This window comes from Lolium rigidum, chromosome 3 (assembly GCF_022539505.1).
Source record: "Lolium rigidum isolate FL_2022 chromosome 3, APGP_CSIRO_Lrig_0.1, whole genome shotgun sequence".
In the NCBI taxonomy this organism is placed as follows: domain Eukaryota; kingdom Viridiplantae; phylum Streptophyta; class Magnoliopsida; order Poales; family Poaceae; genus Lolium; species Lolium rigidum.
Window position 1 is genome coordinate 77,850,823 of NC_061510.1, and position 19,070 is coordinate 77,869,892.

At 43.1% G+C, this 19,070-nt stretch overlaps 1 protein-coding gene and 1 non-coding gene across 2 annotated transcripts; both read left to right on the forward strand.

Moving 5' to 3' along the window:
- Positions 1 to 11,186: 11,186 nt before the first annotated feature.
- On the forward strand, positions 11,187 to 15,253 carry LOC124695066 (heat stress transcription factor A-9-like). The gene is made up of 3 exons (XM_047227957.1): positions 11,187 to 11,507; positions 12,999 to 13,890; positions 14,949 to 15,253. Exons 1-3 carry the CDS (start codon positions 11,187 to 11,189, stop codon positions 14,957 to 14,959), a joined length of 1,224 nt encoding a protein of 407 aa, XP_047083913.1. The 3' UTR covers positions 14,960 to 15,253.
- Positions 15,254 to 15,809: 556 nt separating this feature from the next.
- Positions 15,810 to 15,880, forward strand: TRNAG-CCC. Its single transcript has one exon. It is a non-coding gene; the product is annotated as a tRNA-Gly (tRNA).
- The last annotated feature ends 3,190 nt before the right edge of the window (positions 15,881 to 19,070 follow it).

Here is a 19,070-nt window from a genome sequence, read left to right on the forward strand (position 1 = left end):
CGTTGCATGTTTACTCGCTGCCATATTTTATTCAGATTGCTATTACCACTCATATACATCCATACTACTTGTATTTCACTATCTCTTCGCTGAACTAGTGCACCTATACATCTGACAAGTGTATTAGATGTGTTGGGGACACAAGAGACTTCTTGTATCGTGATTGCAGGGTTGCTTGAGAGGGATATCTTTGTCCTCTTCCTCCCTGTGTTCGATAAACCTTGGGTGATCCACTTAAGGGAAACTTGCTGCTGTTCTACAAACCTCTGTTCTTGGAGGCCCAACACTGTCTACAAGAATAGAAGCACCCGTAGACATCAAGCACTTTTCTGGCGCCGTTGCCGGGGAGGTAAGGTAAAAGGTATTCAGATCCTCCGACTACTAAGCTATTTCCTAGCATTGTTGCCGGTGTGTGAGTGCTCAAAGCTATTTCCTTTAGATCCTGCAATTGCATCTTTTTGTTTCTTGTTTTTATTTTTCACTAGTTAGGCATAATGGAAAACAACAATGAGCTTTTTAATCTATTTCCTGAGTTAAGATATGAATTGTTTGATGCGAAAATTAAAAAACCTATGGAACCTTATCTGCATGATAGTAGCAATGTTATTAGTATGAATGCGATTACTGCTAATGCTATGGAAAAGTCTAAGCTTGGGGAAGCTAGTTTACATAAAAATAATCTTTTTTGCTCCTCAGCTTTGGAAGAAATATTTTGCTCTGATAATGCTTTATCTCCCATATGCGATAACTCTAATGATGCTTCTGATATTTTAAATCCACCTGCTGAAAGTATTTCATATAAAATACCTATGAAAATTATTGAACGTGTTATGGATAACCGCTATGAAGGGGATGGAACTGTCCATCCTGGAGATCATTTACTTGTTTTTGCATGAATTATGCGGGTTATTCAAGTGTGCAGGTATCTCTATGGATGAAGTGAAGAAGAAATTATTCTCCATGTCGTTGTCTGGTAAAGCGGCGCATTGGTATAAACTGCTGAAGGATGGGCATTCTCTTGATTGGAAGGATATTGTGCCTCTATTTTATTCTAAATTCTATCCTCCAAGTGAAATTCACAAAGACCGCAACCGCATATATAATTTCTGGCCTCATGATGGAGAGAGTATTACCCAAGCATGGGAGAGATTGAAATCTTTAATGCTCAAATGCTCCAATCATGAGCTTCCTGGTAATATCATCATTGATAATTTCTATGCAAGACTTTCTTTTCAGGATAAAACCTTGCTGGATACTACTTGTTCTGGATCATTTACACGCAATGAAGAAGAGTTTAAAAGGGACCTTCTTGATCGGATTAAGGAGAACGCTGAAGATTGGGAGAACGACAAAGGTAGAGAGTCAGGTATAAATTATGATTATGAATGCATTGAAACTTTTATGGATACTGGTAAATTTCGAAATATGAGTGCTACCTATGGTCTTGACTCTCAAGTTGCTGCAAATCTTTATAAAGCTTTTGCCTCTCATTTTGAATTGCCTAGGAAGAATTTTGATAAGTATCATGAACCTTTTAAAGAGGCTTGCATGAAGGATGAAATTGTTGTTAATGATTGCAATAAACATGCTCAAACTCCTAAGAATGCTATTTCCTATAAGTATGTTAATTTTTGTGGAATGCATAGACCTTGTGGAATTAATCAAATCAAAGATGAATATTGTATCCATCATATTAATGAAAAAACTAGAAAGTGGTTTAGGGCTCTAGATGATCTTGGTAAAAAAGTTTGTGCCCTCTATCCTTTTATTTGTGAACTTTGCCATAGAGTGGGTCATTTTAATTTTCAATGCTCTTCCAATGATAATTTGAACCCCATGAGTGCTGCAAATTTGTATTGTGATGATGAAATTACTCCTAATCAGCATGATGAACTTACTTTATTTTTGTGGTGTGAAGAGTTATCAAGAAAAATCTCTTTGTTACATATGAGTGATCTTGATATTGATGATGTCCTGCATGGGTGTTTTTCTTATTACATTGATAATTGCCATACAAATACTTACATACAAAATATTTTAGAAGATGACACTTTGCCAAAATATGATAGGACCGTTGTGTGTTTTGAACTTATTAATGAAAAGGAGGAATCCTCCCAAGTTTCTTCTATTGTTTCTGGAAATAAATCAGGTTATGTGGAGAAGCCCCCCTTCAAGCCTCTTCCTCCTAAAGAAGGGAACGAGGAGAAGGAAGAGAAGAAGAAGAAGGGAACGAAGAAGAAGAAGAAGAAGAAGAAGGGGAATAAAGAGAAAGAGATAATGATGGGTAACCATAAGTATGTTGCTCCTAATGATTATTATGATAATGAATCTGAATACAATGATCTTTCTATGCCCTTTACATACATTAGTGATCATGATTTGGAAGAGCACACTACTTTTGATATTGAAAATCTCTGGGAAACTAATTCTGAAAACGATGATCTTAATAATTGCCATAGTATCAGTACTATCCATGCTTCCTCCCATAATGATATAGAAAGCTCTAAGCTTGGGGATGAGGTGTTTGAAAATCCTTTTGCTACTGATCATTATATGTTTGATACATCTCCTTCTAGTAACAACGATGGTATGGTCACGGATGAACATACTTGTGAAAGATAACTATTCTATTTCTTATGATGACACTATGCCTCCAATCTTTGATGATTATTATAAAGAATGCTATGATATAGGTTATAACTATCCTTATGAAACTTGTCATAGTTATGATTGGATTGCCAAAAACAATTCCCTTAGTATGCAACTTGTTTACCATGTTCAAATTCTTGATAATAATCCTGCTCCAATTACTATTAATGAGAAGAGTTTTTCTTATGCCAAAATTAATGATACCTTTATGCATATGAACCATGGTAAGAATGTTTTAAGTGATGGGTATATTGTGGATTTCATCAATGATGCTACTGAAAGTTATTATGAGAGAGGGAAACATGGTTATATGCATCTTAATAATATTAAGTTTCCCCTCTCTATGTTGAGAATCTTGAAGTTACTCGTGTTTTATCTTCCTATGCTTGTCACTTTGCTCCTCATGAATTTATTTGTGTACAAGATTCCTTCCCATAGGAAGTGGGATAGACTTAAATTTGTTTCATACTTGCTTTTTGATGCTCTCTTTGCTTCAACTCTCATCTTTATGAGTGCATCATTAAAACTGCTGAGCCCATCTTAATGGCTATAAAGAAAGCACTTCTTGGGAGATAACCCATGTTTTTATTTTACTACAGTAATTTTGTTTTATATTTGAGTCTTGGAAGTTGTTACTACTGTAGCAACCTCTCCTTATCTTTATTTTATTGCATTGTTGTGTCAAGTAAAGTCTTTGATAGTAAAGTCAATACTAGATTTGGATTACCTGCGTAAGCAGATTTCTTGCTTGTCACGAATTTCAATTTGCCTCTCGTAGGTAACTCAGAAAAATCTTCCAATTTACGTGCGTGATCCTCGGATATGTACGCAACTTTCATTCAATTTGGGCATTTTCATCTGAGCAAGTCCGGTGCCTCAAAAAAATTCGTCTTTACGGATGTCTCTGTTTTGACAGATTCTGCCTTTTATTTCGCATTGCCTGTTTTGCTGTGTTGGATGGATTTCTTTGTTCCATTAACATCCAGTAGCTTTGAGCAATGTCCAGAAGTGTTAAGAATGATTGTGTCACCTCTGAACATGTGAATTTTTGATTATGCACTAACCCTCTAATGAGTTTGTTTTGAGTTTGGTGTGGAGGAAGTTTTCAAGGGTCAAGAGAGGAGGATGATATACTATGATCAAGAAGAGTGAAAAGTCTAAGCTTGGGGATGCCCCCGTGGTTCATCCCTCATATTTTAAGAAGACTCAAGCATCTAAGCTTGGGGATGCCCAAGGCATCCCCTTCTTCATCGACAACTTATCAAGTCACTTCTCTTGAAACTATATTTTTATTCGATCACATCTTATGTACTTTACTTGGAGCGTCTGTGTGCTTTTATTTTCGTTTTGTTATTTTCATTCTCTGAATAAATACATGCTTGTGTGGGAGAGAGACACGCTCCGTTGTTGCATATGAACACATGTGTTCTTAGCTTTACTCTTAATGTTCATGGCGAAGGTTGAACTACTTCGTTCATTGTTATATGGTTGGAAACAGAAAATGTTGCATGTGGTAAATGGTATAATGTCTTGAATAATTTGATACTTGGCAATTGTTGTGCTCATATAGATCATATTTAAGCTCTTGCATCATGTACTTTGCACCCATTAATGAAGAACAACATAGAGCTTGTTAAAATTTGGTTTGCATGATTAGTTTCTCTAGATTCTAGATATTTTCTGGTTAAGGTGTTTGAACAACAAGGAAGACGATGTAAAGTCTTATAATGCTTACAATATGTTCATATGTGAGTCTTGCTGCACCGTTTTATACTTGAGTTTGCTTCAAACAACCTTGCTAGCCTAGCCTTGTACTGAGAGGGAATTCTTCTCGTGCATCCAAATCCTTGAGCCAAATCCATGCCATTTGTGTCCACCATACCTACCTACCACATGGTATTTCTCTGCCATTCCAAGTAAATACTTCATGTGCTACCTTTAAACAATTCAAAAGCTATTATCTCTTATTTGTGTTAATGTTTTATAGCTCATGAGGAAGTATGTGGTGTTTTATCTTTCGATCTTGTCATTTACTTTTGACAGACTTTCACAATGGACTAGTGGCACATCCGCTTATCCAATAATTTTGCAAAAAGAGCTGGCAATGGGGTTCCCAGCCCCGATTAATTAACTTGCATTAATAATTATCTTCACATGCTTTGCCCTGATCTATTAGTAAGCAACTTAATTTTGCAAATAGACACTCCTCCATGGTATGTGAATGTTGGAAGGCACCCGAGGATTAGGTTAGCCATGGCTTGTGTAAGCAAAAGGTTGGGAGGAGTGTCACCAATCAATAATGAAACTAAAATACATGTGTAAACAGAAGAGAAGAGGGATGATCTACCTTGCTGGTAGAGATAACGTCCTTCATGGGAGCCGCTCTTGAAAGTCTGGTTGATAAGGTAGTTAGAGTACCCATTACCATTCGTTGACAACAACAAACACCTCTCAAAACTTTACTTTTATGCTCTCTATATGATTTCAAAACTTAAAAAGCTCTAGCACATGATTTAATCCCTGCTTCCTCTGCGAAGGGCCATTCTTCTACTTTATTGTTGAGTCGGTTTGCCTATTCTTTCTATCCCGAGAAGCAAACACTTGTGTCAACTGTGTGCATTGATTCTTACATGTTTACCTATTGCACTTGTTATATTGCTTTATGTTGACAACTATCCATGAGATATACATGTTACAAGTTGAAAGCAATTGCTAAAACTTAATCATCCTTTGTGTTGCTTCAATGCCTTTACTTTGAATCTATTGCTTTATGAGTTAACTCTTATGCAAGACTTATTGATGCTTGTCTTGAAAGTATTATTCATGAAAAGTCTTTGCTATATGATTCAATTGTTTACTCATTGTCTTTACCATTGCTTCGAATCGCTGCATTCATCTCATATGCTTTACAATAGTATTGATCAAGATTATGATAGCATGTCACTTCAGAAATTATCCTTGTTATCGTTTACCTACTCGAGGGCGAGTAGGAACTAAGCTTGGGGATGCTTGATACGTCTCAAACGTATCTATAATTTCTTATGTTCCATGCTAGTTTTATGACAATACTCACATGTTTTATATGCACTTTATATCATATTATGGTATTTATTGGACTAACCTATTAACAAGATGCCACGGTGCCGGTTTACGTTTATTATGTCTGTTTATTGCAGAAAAGGCCCAAAAACCAAAGTGCTCGGAAAAATCCAGAAAAATCACGAAAATTCTATTTCACCGGAAGACTCACGGAGCCAGAAGGGCCAGGCCAGAGGAGGCCCAGGGCCTCCTCACAATAGGCCGGCGCGGCCGAGAGGGTGGTCACCCCACCCTATGGGGTGGGCCCCTCGGGACTCTTCCGACTCCGCCTCTTCGCCTATAAGATGCCTCGTGACCTAAATCTTCGACACCGATTGACGAAACTCCAGAAAGACTCCAGGGGCGCCGCCACATCGCGAAACTCCAACTCGGGGAACAGAAGTCTCTGTTCCGGCACCTTGCCGGGACGGGGAATTGCCCCCGGAGTCATCTCCATCGACACCACCGCCATCTTCATCGCCATCGCTGTTTCCTATGATGAGGAGGGAGTAGTTCTCCCCCGAGGCTAAGGGCTGTACCGGTAGCTATGTGGTTAATCTCTCTCCTATGTACTTCAATACAATGATCTCATGAGCTGCCTTACATGATTGCGATTCATATGAGCTTTGTATCACTATTCATCTATGTGTTACTCTAGTGATGTTATTAAAGTATTCTATTCCTCCTCCATGGTGTAATGGTGACAGTGTGTGCATCATGTAGTACTTGGCGTAGTTTATGATTGTAATCTCTTGTAGATTATGAAGTTAATTATTGCTATGATAGTATTGATGCGATCTATTCCTCCTTCATAGTGTGATGGTGATAGTGTGCATGCTATGTTAGTACTTGGTGTAATTGCAATGATCTATCATGCACTCTAAGGTTATTTAAATATGAACATCGAATGTTGTGGAGCTTGTTAACTCCGGCATTGAGGTGCTCTTGTAGCCCTACACAATTCATGGTGTTCATCATCCAACAAGAGAGTGTAGAGTGGTTTTATTATGTGATCAATGTTGAGAGTGTCCACTAGTGAAAGTATGATCCCTAGGCCTTGTTTCCAGATACTGAAACTCCGTTTATTTCTTGTTCGTTGCATGTTTACTCGCTGCCATATTTTATTCAGATTGCTATTACCACTCATATACATCCATACTAATTGTATTTCACTATCTCTTCGCCGAACTAGTGCACCTATACATCCGACAAGTGTATTAGGTGTGTTGGGGACACAAGAGACTTCTTGTATCGTGATTGCGGGGTTGCTTGAGAGGGATATCTTTGTCCTCTTCCTCCCTGAGTTCGATAAACCTTGGGTGATCCACTTAAGGGAAACTTGCTGCTGTTCTACAAACCTCTGCTCTTGGAGGCCCAACACTGTCTACAAGAATATAAGCACCCGTAGACATCAATATGTATGTGCATTGTTATGCCCTCTCTATTTGTCAATTGCCCAACTGTAATTTATTCACCCAACATGCTATTTCTTATTGGAGAGACACCACTAGTGAACTGTGGACCCCGGTCCATTCTTTTACATCTGAAATACAATCTACGCAAACTCCGTTCTCTGTTATTCTTCGCAAACAAACATCATTCTCCACACCATACGTTTAATCCTTTGTTTACTGACAAGCCGGTGAGATTGACAACCTCACTTTGTTAAGTTGGGGCAAAGTATTTTGATTGTGTTGTGCAGGTTCCACGTTGGCGCCGGAATCCCCGGTGTTGCGCCGCACTACACTCCTTCACCAACAACCTTCACGTGGCCTTCATCTCCTACTGGTTCGATAACCTTGGTTTCTTACTGAGGGAAAACTTGCTGCTGTACGCATCACACCTTCCTCTTGGGGTTCCCAACGGACGTGTGCTTCACGCGTTATCAGCGCCGGGCGGAAACATGGGAGAAGGGGCCTTACATGGGAAATTGGAATGTCGATTTTGACAAAATTAACCTATTTTTGGAAACAACGCACGAAATAACCTGTCGTGGAAAATATTTCACGAATTGACCTTTTTTCTTGGCTCCACATTAACGGAGCCAAGCTCCATACCTTGACGCCACCCACGATGGCGCCGTGCCACCATGACGCCACGGTCAGCGGCGCTAAGCCTACGCAGACGTGGAGGTCAGCGGCTGTGGTGGGAGCCGCAACTAGGAAGCTTGGCTCCGTCCCGGACGGCAACATGCTATGTAGTTTGGCTCCGCCCGCAATGGAGCCATGCCCCTTGGACGGAACTCAGGACCGCATCTGGGCTGTCCTTAGCATCAAAAGGAATCGTTTCTTCCACCTCCCGACCCCGACCACTGGTCTCTCTCTCTCACTCCACCACTTAAGTTCCCCATCAAATCCCTCATATCTCTTAGGTTTCTTGGTGGATTTCGATTCCCTTTAGGCCCAAGAGGTAATCTCCCCTATTCTCCCTCTTTTTTGTCCAATTAATTTCGTGGATTCGGTGCTTTTCTCCACAAGTAATGAAACCCTAGATCTTGCATTTGAAAGGTTTATTCTTATGAATTAGCCAATGGTTCTTGGTTAGATGACTATGAAACATTAGGTGTTGAAATTGGTGCTTATGGTTAGGGTTATCAAAGATTTTGATGCATTTGGATTATTCTCATTTTTTTAGATGGCAAGAATTGTGAATGTTCATCATGTGGACAAAGCGGTTTTCTTGAAAGGCAATGTCGAGTGTGTTGACCCAAAGGAGGTAGTCATGGTATTCATCACTAGTCCTACCTACGCCGTGGTTGTTGAAAGAATTAGATTCGATTTGAAGTGGATGGAGCCAAGTGATGCATGTGAATTGATTGGAAGGTATAATGTCGGGTTTGGACATCACAATCGGTTGAAAATAATGCCTGTTGACTCCGATTTGAATTGGAGTGCATACAAGGAGATTGTGGCTGGTTCCCAAGATAAGTCTCTTGAGGTATTTGCCACAAGCAAGTTTGTTGATCGGTTGAGCATTGACTTGAACCGACATGCTTCCCCATGTGCTCGCGATGAGCCATCTCATACCATAGTGCCGATGTGTACGACACTCCGATGGGCTAACCTCCAATGGGCCCGATTCGTAATGACCAATATGAAGAGGAGGAAACAGAGGGTGGTGACTATGAGGGAGGTGAAGTGGAGAATGGGCTCCGTGAGAATGAAGTCGGTGACGTGGAGGCAAATTGCCTAGAGGAGGACATGGACCATGACCTCCCTTATTTGTGGTCTCATGCATCAGACTCAGAGGGTAAAGGGCCCGGCGAAGATGTTGATGAGGATGGGTTAACGACTAAAGAAGCCGCAACTCACAAGAAGGTAGTAGGCCTCACCGCCCATCATTATTTCGAGATCTTAGCCTTGCGAATAAGGCTATAGTTGATGGTGGCATTAGTAGAGTGCTTGAACCAAGGGCATCTGCTAAAGAGGATAGGAAACCCAAAAAGTATGGGATTAATCCCGGAGTGAAATTTCAAAGTTTGTTGGAATTTCAAATGTGGATCAAGGACTACGCGATTAAGTACCATCGACCGTACAAGGTGGTTCTCTCGGATGCTAAGGTGCGCTACACAGTCAAGTGTGAGGACAAATGATGTTCATGGGTTGTGCGTGCAAGACCATTCAGAGGAGGGCCGCAATGGAGCATTGCAACTTGCCAATCGATTCATACATGCAGTGGCAAGGATATCCATGATACCACAATTGCGGATGATCACCGTCAATTATCCTCCGCTTTCATTGCTTATAAAGTTGCCAATAACATAAGGTCACTCCCTACATATACAATTAAGGGGTGATAGACTTGATAAATGAACTATTAGGTTACAAGGTGAAGTACGGGGAGGCGTGGAAGGCCAAGCAAGCGACATTTAAGATTTTGTATGGTGATTGAGAAGAAGCATACAACCGCCTCCCTAGGTTGTTGGGAGCTATGGCAGCAAGAAACCCGGGAACATATCATGTGGTGGAGCCTAGACTATGACTATTAAAGGTGAAAGTGTGTGAGTATTTGCTCGTGCTTCTGTTTTGTTGGACGGAGGGGAAGTGCTAGCGAAGGCAGCAACCCGATTGTTATTTCCGTTAGGGGCATGCATACCTGGCCATGGGAAGCCCAGCCCGGTCGGCCCGACCCAAAATTCCTGGGCTTGGGCTAGCACGAGCATGCCTCTGGGTCGGGCCTGGGCCAAAGATTTAGGCCCGATGGTTGCGCTAGGCCAGGCCTAGGCTTGAGAAATGTGCCAAATAAGGAAGAGGTCCGACCCGAGGCCCGAAGCATGATGGGTATTTGTTGTGATGGGTTGGGCTTGGGCCGAAATTTTAGGACCGAAGGTTGTGCCGGGCCGGACCTAGGCCTGGTTTTTTTTGCGTCGGGCTTTGTTAGGCCCGACCCGAACTATGCCCAAATATAGGGCACGGTGCCATCCGGGGCGGACCGAACTACACAGCTTGGCGCCGCCACCAATGGAGCCAAGCTTCCTAGTTGCAGGCCCCGCAGCGGCCGCTGACTGCCACGTCTGCCTAACATTGGCGCTGCTAACTGTGGCGTCGTACTGGCACAGCGCCCTTCGCGGCGGCGTCGAGCTGTGGTGCTTGGCTCCGCCTGGTAGAGCGCCAAACAAATAGGTTAATTTGTGAAATCTTTTTCCAAAACAGTTTATTTTACGTGTTGTTACCAAAAATAGGTCAGTTTTGTAAGAATGGATAACTGGACTAGTGTGGAGTGTGGACTAAATTTGTGGAAGCGCGTCCCGTGCGCGTGGAAACGAGTCTGCCAAGTGTGATTCGACTCTCCCTAGTCCTCGTCCAGCGACAGCGATGACGTTCATGACTTGGCCATCTCCACGGAATGGCTTCCGTCGTTCTGTAGCCACAATTCAGTCCCCCAGCGTGGAGTTTCCTACTGGCCTACCGGGTACCGCCTCCGTGGACTCATCCCACAGGATTTGCAGCTACTGTAGGGCGGACCCCACATGTCATGGACCGAAAGGCACGGTGGAATGTGACGAACCCACGACGCTGCCTCTTCTGCCCCACAGAAAAGCCCAAAATGCGGAAAACACTACTGGCGCAGGTCCCCACCACGAGTAAAACCTTCAAGCGTAACCCTTTTACACCTACAGGTGGGTCCAGAGGCCTCTGGGCCCGCAAGTCATTGTCGAATCCAACGCAGCTGTAAAGTGCGACCCATAAAATAAAGCAACTTCCGGGCACACGCCTTCCGTGATCCTACTCGCAAACAAAAAAACAAAAAAATCCGACGACTCCACGAAAATTTTCTTTCTTAATCCAGAAGGCAAAGCAGCACGCACAAAATAAATCGAAAGTCGCCCGAACCCAAACCAACCAAAATCCCCTCTCGTTCGTCCATCTTCCCCGTCGCTTCTCGACCCGTCTCGCCTCGCCGCCGCCTCAATCTCCAACCCTCGGACCGCCGCTAGGCTAGGGTTTCCCGCCCGCCGCATGGGGTCTAAGAAAGCGTCGCCCCCGCCGCCTGCCTCCGCCGGCGCCGCGTCCGCGTCGGCATCGACGTCCGCCGCGGGGGCCTCGGCGGGGAATGCCCCGGCGGCCGTGGGGCCGGTGCCGAAGCCGCCGGAGCTGGCGCCGTTCCTCACCAAGGTCTACGAGATGGTCTCCGACCCGGCCACCGACGCCGTCATCTCCTGGACCAAGGCCGGCAGCAGCTTCGTCGTCTGGGACGCGCACGCCTTCGAGCGCGACCACCTCGGACGGCACTTCAAGCACGGCAACTTCAGCAGCTTCATCCGACAGCTAAACACATATGTGAGATTCCCCCTCTCTTACCGCTAGCCTGCTCGTTTCTGTATCTGATGCGCGGATTCCCCGTGATTTTTGGATGCTATTGCGGAGTAGGGCTTTATTATTATGAATTCACAATGTATTATAGCTGATAGGCAGGAATTTTGGTCTACCTACGATTGCCTGTTTGGAGTAGATTTCGATGTAACTCGGTGGACACGTTTGTTTGAAACTCTTATTGTGTGATCATTTTCGCTTGATTCCAGTTATTTACAGGCTGTTGATTTCTTTTAATCTTGGTGCTTCTTCTGTAGAGAACCTTTAACTTGGAGTTTCGATTTGAGGCAGTATGGGGGATAACTAGGCCTGTGGTCTCACGAAATTATGTGCTTCTTGATTTAGTTTTGAAGCCATCCATGATACTAGTTGCTCATGTGATGTCTTTCTGCTCCGTAAGAATGCTGCTGCACACGACACATTCCATTCCAGATTAAAGCATTTGTATCAAATCAGTGCACGCTCTGGTAGTCACTAGTAATAGTGCTTTATGTGCAATACAATTAAACAATCATGCTGTGACAAATATAATTCTGTGAATTAATTGTATCCAGAAGAATGCTCTGCGCAGACACATTCTATTCCAGATTAAGCATTCGTATCAAATAAGTGCACGCTTTCGTAGTCAGTAGTAAAATTTGTGCTTTATGTGCAATATGTTGTGTGTGTAAAAAAATAGAATTATGTGGATATGATCAAGATAACCATTGCTTGTAGCTTTCCTGCTGAACTTACCTGCCTCTAGTTCTATTTGCAGGGAAATTCATGTTGTTGGACCTCCTTATAATATTTATTGAACTTCGTAGTTAGAGAATGGACCTGCTTCTCCTGGTGTACTTGCTTCATGCTTAACTGAAAGAATAGCATGGTTGTTGTGTTGTAATGTTCGGTTTGCATTGACCGAAATATCCTGACTCACACCTAATCTTCTGTGTCGTCTCCTTATTAGAATTTCATTTGTATGTGCATTGGAACATGGTGTACCCTACCCAAAGGTACTCGATGAATGATGGCATGCTTTTGATAAATGTCCATCAGTGTTCAATAGCTAGGGCCAGATTCTTGCAGTCAGTGATTCCATAGCGGGCAGTTCTTCCTTCCATTTTATACTGCTTCTTTCATGTCCATTCTCTGATCAACAGAACAAACCGGTTTTTTGCTCACTTGGTTGTGTACCTTCTCTTATTTGATTTTGTCGTGACCACATGATTGCACCTCGTTGCTCCATATATTTTTGATAAAACTTCCTCATGAAGCATGGAACCTCAAACAGTAAAATTGAATCAGTACTAAAGGTAGAAGAAGCATAACATGATTGTTATTTACTATACAGAAAGCCACTGCATAAATTTTGCTATTATTTATTTGGGATGCTCCATTGCTTGTTCTGTGTTCAGTATTAAGCACTCTCAGATTCCTTATTTGGTGAACTTATCCATGATTCTTTTTCTTAACTAGGGATTTCGTAAAGTTGACCCTGATAGATGGGAGTGGGCCAATGAAGGCTTTCTTAGGGGCCAAAAGCATCTTCTGAAAACCATCAAGAGAAAGAAGAGACATAATGAAGCTGGTGCTGATTTGGAGAAGAAGGCACCTGTCAGAACTGCACCTGCACCTGGTACTGAAAATATTGAAATCGGAAAATATGGCGGCCTGGTAAAGGAGGTTGAAACCCTTAAGAGGGATAAAGCTCTTCTCATGCAGCAGCTTGTAGATCTCAGGCACTACCAGCAAGGCTCAAACCTTGAAGTACAGAATTTGATTCAACGCCTTCAAGTAATGGAACAGAATCAGCAGCAGATGATGGCACTTCTAGCAATTGTTGTCCAGAACCCTAGTTTTCTCAACCAGCTTGTGCTGCAGCAGCAGCAACAGCAACAGCAGCGCAGGAACAACTGGTGGAATGCTGATGGAAGCAAGAAAAGGAGGTTCCCTGCTCTAGTGCAGGGTCCACTAACTGATCAGGAGACTTCTGCTGGAGGGGCTGAAATTATTCAATATCGGCCTCATGTCCCTGGAACTTCTAGCCAAGTAATAGCAGATGAAACATTTTGTTCCGACACCGCACAGCCAATCTCAAGTCCTGCACTTGACATGCCCATGGAGATGGACACTCAAACGACCTCAGACAACCTCAACACACTTGATTCATCTTGGGACTTCCTTCCTGACACATCTGCTCTACCGGACTTGGACATGGATCTTTGTTTTGACGAGAACGGGCAACTTATACTTGAACCACCACTGGAGGACACTATTCAAGGTTTAAGTGTTCAAGATTATGATTTTCCAGAGTCAGAGCAGGACACCCAGATGGAAGCACTGCAAAACTACAGAAATCCTCAATCTGGTATGTCTTAGTTGTTGTATGTCTTATGTTCTTTTTCTGCAAAACAGGCAGACTGTGTTGTACCCCCTCTATGACAAAATATAGTGCCTATAATTTTTTTTTGAAGTGAAAGCATGTAAACTTTGACCAAGTTTGTACAAAAAATCATCAACCATTTTAACAATACCATCAGATTTACTGTAAAGTACATTTTAACATGGTATGCATTAGCCATTGTAGATGTAGATAATTTTCTCAATAAACTTAGTCAAAGTTAGTGAAGTTTGACTTTCGCGGAAACCAATGAGAAGAGGGACTATGTAGCTGCCAATATTGTATGTGCAATGACACACTATGCACATCATGTGCACACAGAACTTTGTTAGGATTTCCTTCCTTTAATCACAGCGAAATAGATTTTGTTTTTTGTTCAGTATGCTATCATTATGTTACTATTTCATTGGTTCCCTGCAAATTCCACTCATTTTCTTATTTCAGCTGATGTCATAATTGAAGCATAATTGGTTGTCTAGTAACACATTGGGCAGCAACATTAGGTTTCGCAGGGTCAATAAAAAGAGTCTAGAATTCTTTTTGTTCAGTGTAAAGTTACAATGTAGTATTCAATAAAAAAGAGTGTGTACTTACATGATCCCGTCACAATAGTATTAGGTTGCTGCCCTTTCTTATTTCGAGTCGGTACTTAGCTGGATTTCTTATTCTAGTTGACCAGGCCCAAAAAAAAATCTAGTTGACCTTCACTTACTCTTAACCTTGTTTTGCTAGAACTGCCTGTGAAGAGAAACTGGCAGCAGCTGCTGTTAGGTGTATGCTTAGTTGATCTGAAGCTTATTTTGCTTTAGCAGGAGGCAGGGCCTAGTATATCTGCTTAGTTGATCTGAAGCTTATTTTGCTTTTGCTGGAGGCAGGGCCTAGTTCAATGCTGACTAATTTCACAAAAATGAGCTGAAAGTAGTCATTTGGTTCTAGAGCTTGACTATTGTTCTACATTTATTTATTTCGATGAAGTAGTCATTTGATGATTGTTCTACATACTGATTCTGTTCCCTATTGTTCAGATTCCAGGTGATCAAAGCACCACACATAGGAATGGTCAATTGGTGATGTTGAGTTGAACCAGGTGGGTGCCATTGCACCCTGAAAACTGCTGTCATGCTCAGAGTCAGTGTAGTTTAGCAATACTCAAAAGACTTAACTCTTGTTGACCATACATGATTCTTTTGTTGTTACTCCGGGCATAGGATTGGGATTTTGTGCTCCCCTACTCTCCTTGTCATTACATAGAATACCTGCCAGCATGGAATTCACTTGGCGTATATACTGCTGTGTTTGTTTTGTAAATGTCAAGCTGTTCTGAACATCATTGCGAGTTTGTGACTCCCCTCTGCACACTCGTCGTTTTGTACTCCCCTGTATAAGTACAGCTTAACGGGAGTAACGGGACGTTATCGTCAAAAGCCAAAACCATGCATGGAGCATCGGAGCTGTTACATGCTGACAGAATTTGAGGTCATTGTCAACGTAACAAGCGTGTTTTCTTGAGGATTTGTGTCACTCTGTTTGGAAAGGAGTGGAGATTTGGTGCACATGGGCATCTGTTTTTTTTAAATATAAAAATCATATTCTTGAGTTCTAAAAAATTCTGGAAATATATATATAGTGTTTAAATGTCATTTAATAAATGATGTATATTTTGGTATTACATAAAAAGACTATGGATCTAGGTACTTTTTTGGCCCAAATTTCTTGGTGCTGCGTCAATTAATTTGTGCTGGAGGAAGAACCATATTTGCAAATCTCCAAAATATAATATCTTGTAAATAGAAGTTCCAATTTTTTTACTAGTACAAGAATTTGGTAGAACTACCTTCCTTTACAAATGCGTTATATAAGATGACATGAGAAGAGAATACATCATAGCGCATCTGGTGTAGTGGTATCATAGTACCCTCCCACGGTACTGACCAGGGTTCGATTCCCTGGATGCGCACATTTATTACGACGTTTCCCCATATGATGCTCTCGTTTTTTCATTCGGTGAGCCGTGGAAAACAATTCTATAGGACAAACAAATCTGTAAATCAGGTCCCTAAATTATTTTCCGCTCCGAGCTGTATCCATTTGCTGCTCTCGCAAGTTGTCATCTAAAAGACGATCAGATCTTTTCAAAACTAGGAAAAACCAAGGCAACTATACTTCATCAGTGTCAGCCAAAACATTTTTTAAAACCAAGGCGGAAGAGTACTTTGATTCATGAAATGAGAAGCGGCCGGAGCACATTAGGAACAAACAGAAGCCTAAGGGCATGTACAATAGGCGCTTAGATTGGGAAAAATAACAAAATAAAATCAGATTATATTTTAAAGGCTTTTAGTCCCCAACGGTGGACGCTAATCACGGGCGCTAACTACCTGGCCGCTTGGTCCGTTTTGCTCCAGGCTACACTCGATACAAAGGGGACAACATCAGACGCTAATCACGGGCGCTCGACTCTTTTTCTTGCGTCGATGCCGCACAGACGCCAGGAATTAAAAACTTAACTGCCGATCTACCAGGAATCTGCTCCTAGCGTCGACGTCTAAGTGTCCGCGTTGTACTTGCCCTAAGGCCCATTTGGTTCCTAAGATTTTTAAAGATAACGGAGGGGTAAATTCCCCTCTGCAACCCATCCTTACCATCCTTTTTTTCTGAAACAAGGGCACACTATATTCAAGCTTCAAACAGCGAAATCTCGTTCATTACATGACGTAAAATTATGGGAGGTGGATCACCATCCCAGGAGAAAATACTATCAGAATCATATCTTGACCTAGCTAAATTGTGTGCCACCTTGTTTGAGTCACGAGAACATAATTGAAAAGAGACAGCTCCAATCCTTTGAGACAGCTCAAAGCAGTCCATTCGTATAGCCGTATAAGGACCCCAAACATCTGAAATGCTCTTGCAGGCGTTGATCACATGAGCACAATCAGACTCAACAATAACCGAAGGGATACCGATGCTATCAGCTACCTGTAAACCAAGCCGAATTGCTTCTGCTTCAGCTGTGGCTGCATCCAAAATATTAATTCTAGGCTTCGCACTTCCTGCAATTGCCTTGCCTCCAGCATTCCTTACTAGACCTGCAATCGCCCCTTAGCCATTAGGAATGAAACATGCATCAGTATTAGAGCATCTCCAACAGACGCGCTATATAGGCCGCGCGGCATAAAAACGTCCGATATAGCGCGCGCGGGACAGAATCAGGCGCTCCAGCAGGCGCGGTAAACGGCGCGGCGCTGTAAATTTTTAGGGCGCGCGGCTTTTTGCACAATCCGGAGCGGCATATCCGGCGCGTTGGCTACGGCGCGCGGCATCGCTCGTCCAAGCGCGAAAAGCCAACGGCCGGAAATTTCCTCCCGCGCCCGCGCCCTCATTTCCCCACCTACCGCCGGCGCGAAATCCGGCCGCCGCCGGTCGACTCCGCCGCCGCCCCCGCTTCGCGCGCCGCCGCGTCGTAGATCCGCGTCGCCCGCACCTCCTCCCGGCAGCGGCGGACGCTCCGCCGCGCTGTGTCGCTCGCGCGGCCGTCGGCCGACGAGTTGCGGCCGGCGGTCCTTCTCCGCCGCCCCCTTCGCGCCGCCGTCGCGTTCTCCTCCACGCAGGCGTCGACATGTCGTCCTCGTCGTCCTCGAGCAGCTTGCTTGCAACTTGGCGCGCCCATGGTGCTCGCCCATTTGCTCGCAAGGTATGAACCTCCGCCGGCCGGCCTCTACTCGTCAAGTAGCTACAATAGTTTATAGTGAATTAATATGATACATATGTTTGTAGAGTTCCTCATATGATTCATCGGATGACGAGTTCGACCAAGAAGAAGAGGAGAACATATCGATACTATTAGCATACCGCGCCGTTAAGAGGCCAAAATTTGGTGGATCGGTGTTTGGTAGACAGAAGTTGTGGAGAGAAAGGATTGAAGGGCATGAGAAATTGATGCGGTCGTATTTCAATGAGAATCCGATATTCCCGAAAGCTATTTTCGGCGGCGTTTCCGGATGAGTCTCAACTTGTTCAAGCACATTGCAGCGGAGGTCACCAAATATGATCGCTTCTTTGAGCAAAGGAGGAATGCCGCCGGAGAACTTGGCCATAGCACATATCAAAAGGTGACCGCCGCCTTGCGTATGTTGGCATATGGTATACCGGCAGATCTTATTGATGATCATTTGGCCATGGGAGAGAGCACTTCTATCTTGTGTGTGAAGCGCTTTGTCGTTGCAATTGTCAATGTCTTTGGCTCCACATACTTGAGAGCCCCCAATGCTCAAGACACGGCAAGGCTTTTGGAGATCAACGCCAACCGGGGATTTCCCGGTATGCTTGGTTCCATTGATTGTATGCATTGGAGTTGGAAGAATTGTCCAGCGGCATGGCATGGACAATTCAAAGGCTACAAGAAGGATGCCACCATAGTACTTGAAGCGGTGGCCGACCAAGAGACTTGGATATGGCATGCTTTCTTTGGAATGCCCGGATCTTGCAATGACATCAATGTTCTTCAACGGTCACCACTAATGACAAGACTTGCAATGCGGGAAGGTCCATTGGTGGAGTTTGAAGCAAATGGCCGCAAGTACAACTATGGCTACTTCCTCGCCGACGGCATATACCCAAGGTGGCAAACATTTGTGAAGCCAATTATTCAACCAAGAGGTAAAAAGCAAACTCAATTCCACAATGCACAAGCGGCGGCTAGGAAAGATGTAGAGAGAGCATTTGGGATTTTGCAAGCCCAATTTGCCATAGTTAGAGGACCGGCTAGATTTTGGGATCAAGAATGCCTTTGGTATATCATGACCGCGTGTGTAATCATGCACAACATGATTATAGAGGATGATCGCGGAAAAGATGTGGATCATACCCACTACGACTTGATGGGGGTTCCCGTGCAAGTGACGAGGTCCGCACATAGGATTGCCCAATTCATTGCCTCATACCATGCCATTCGGTGCAACGACACACATGATGATCTTCAAAAGATCTCATGGAAGAATGGTGGAATTGGAATGGACAACAATAGTTCCATATTTGTTGTATTTGTTTGAAAATTATGTGTTGTATTGTCTCAAAACCATGTTGTATTGTTGTATGTGTTGTATTTGGTGTGAAGTATTGTTGTGAACAATGTATTGTATTTGGAT

Coding starts and splice junctions, on each gene's coding strand:
- LOC124695066 (XM_047227957.1), top strand. CDS start 11,187: ATGGGGTCTAAGAAAGCGTCGCCCCCGCCGCCTGCCTCCGCCGGCGCC. Junction 11,508..12,998: donor TCCGACAGCTAAACACATAT/GTGAGATTCCCC, acceptor TTTCTTAACTAG/GGATTTCGTAAAGTTGACCC.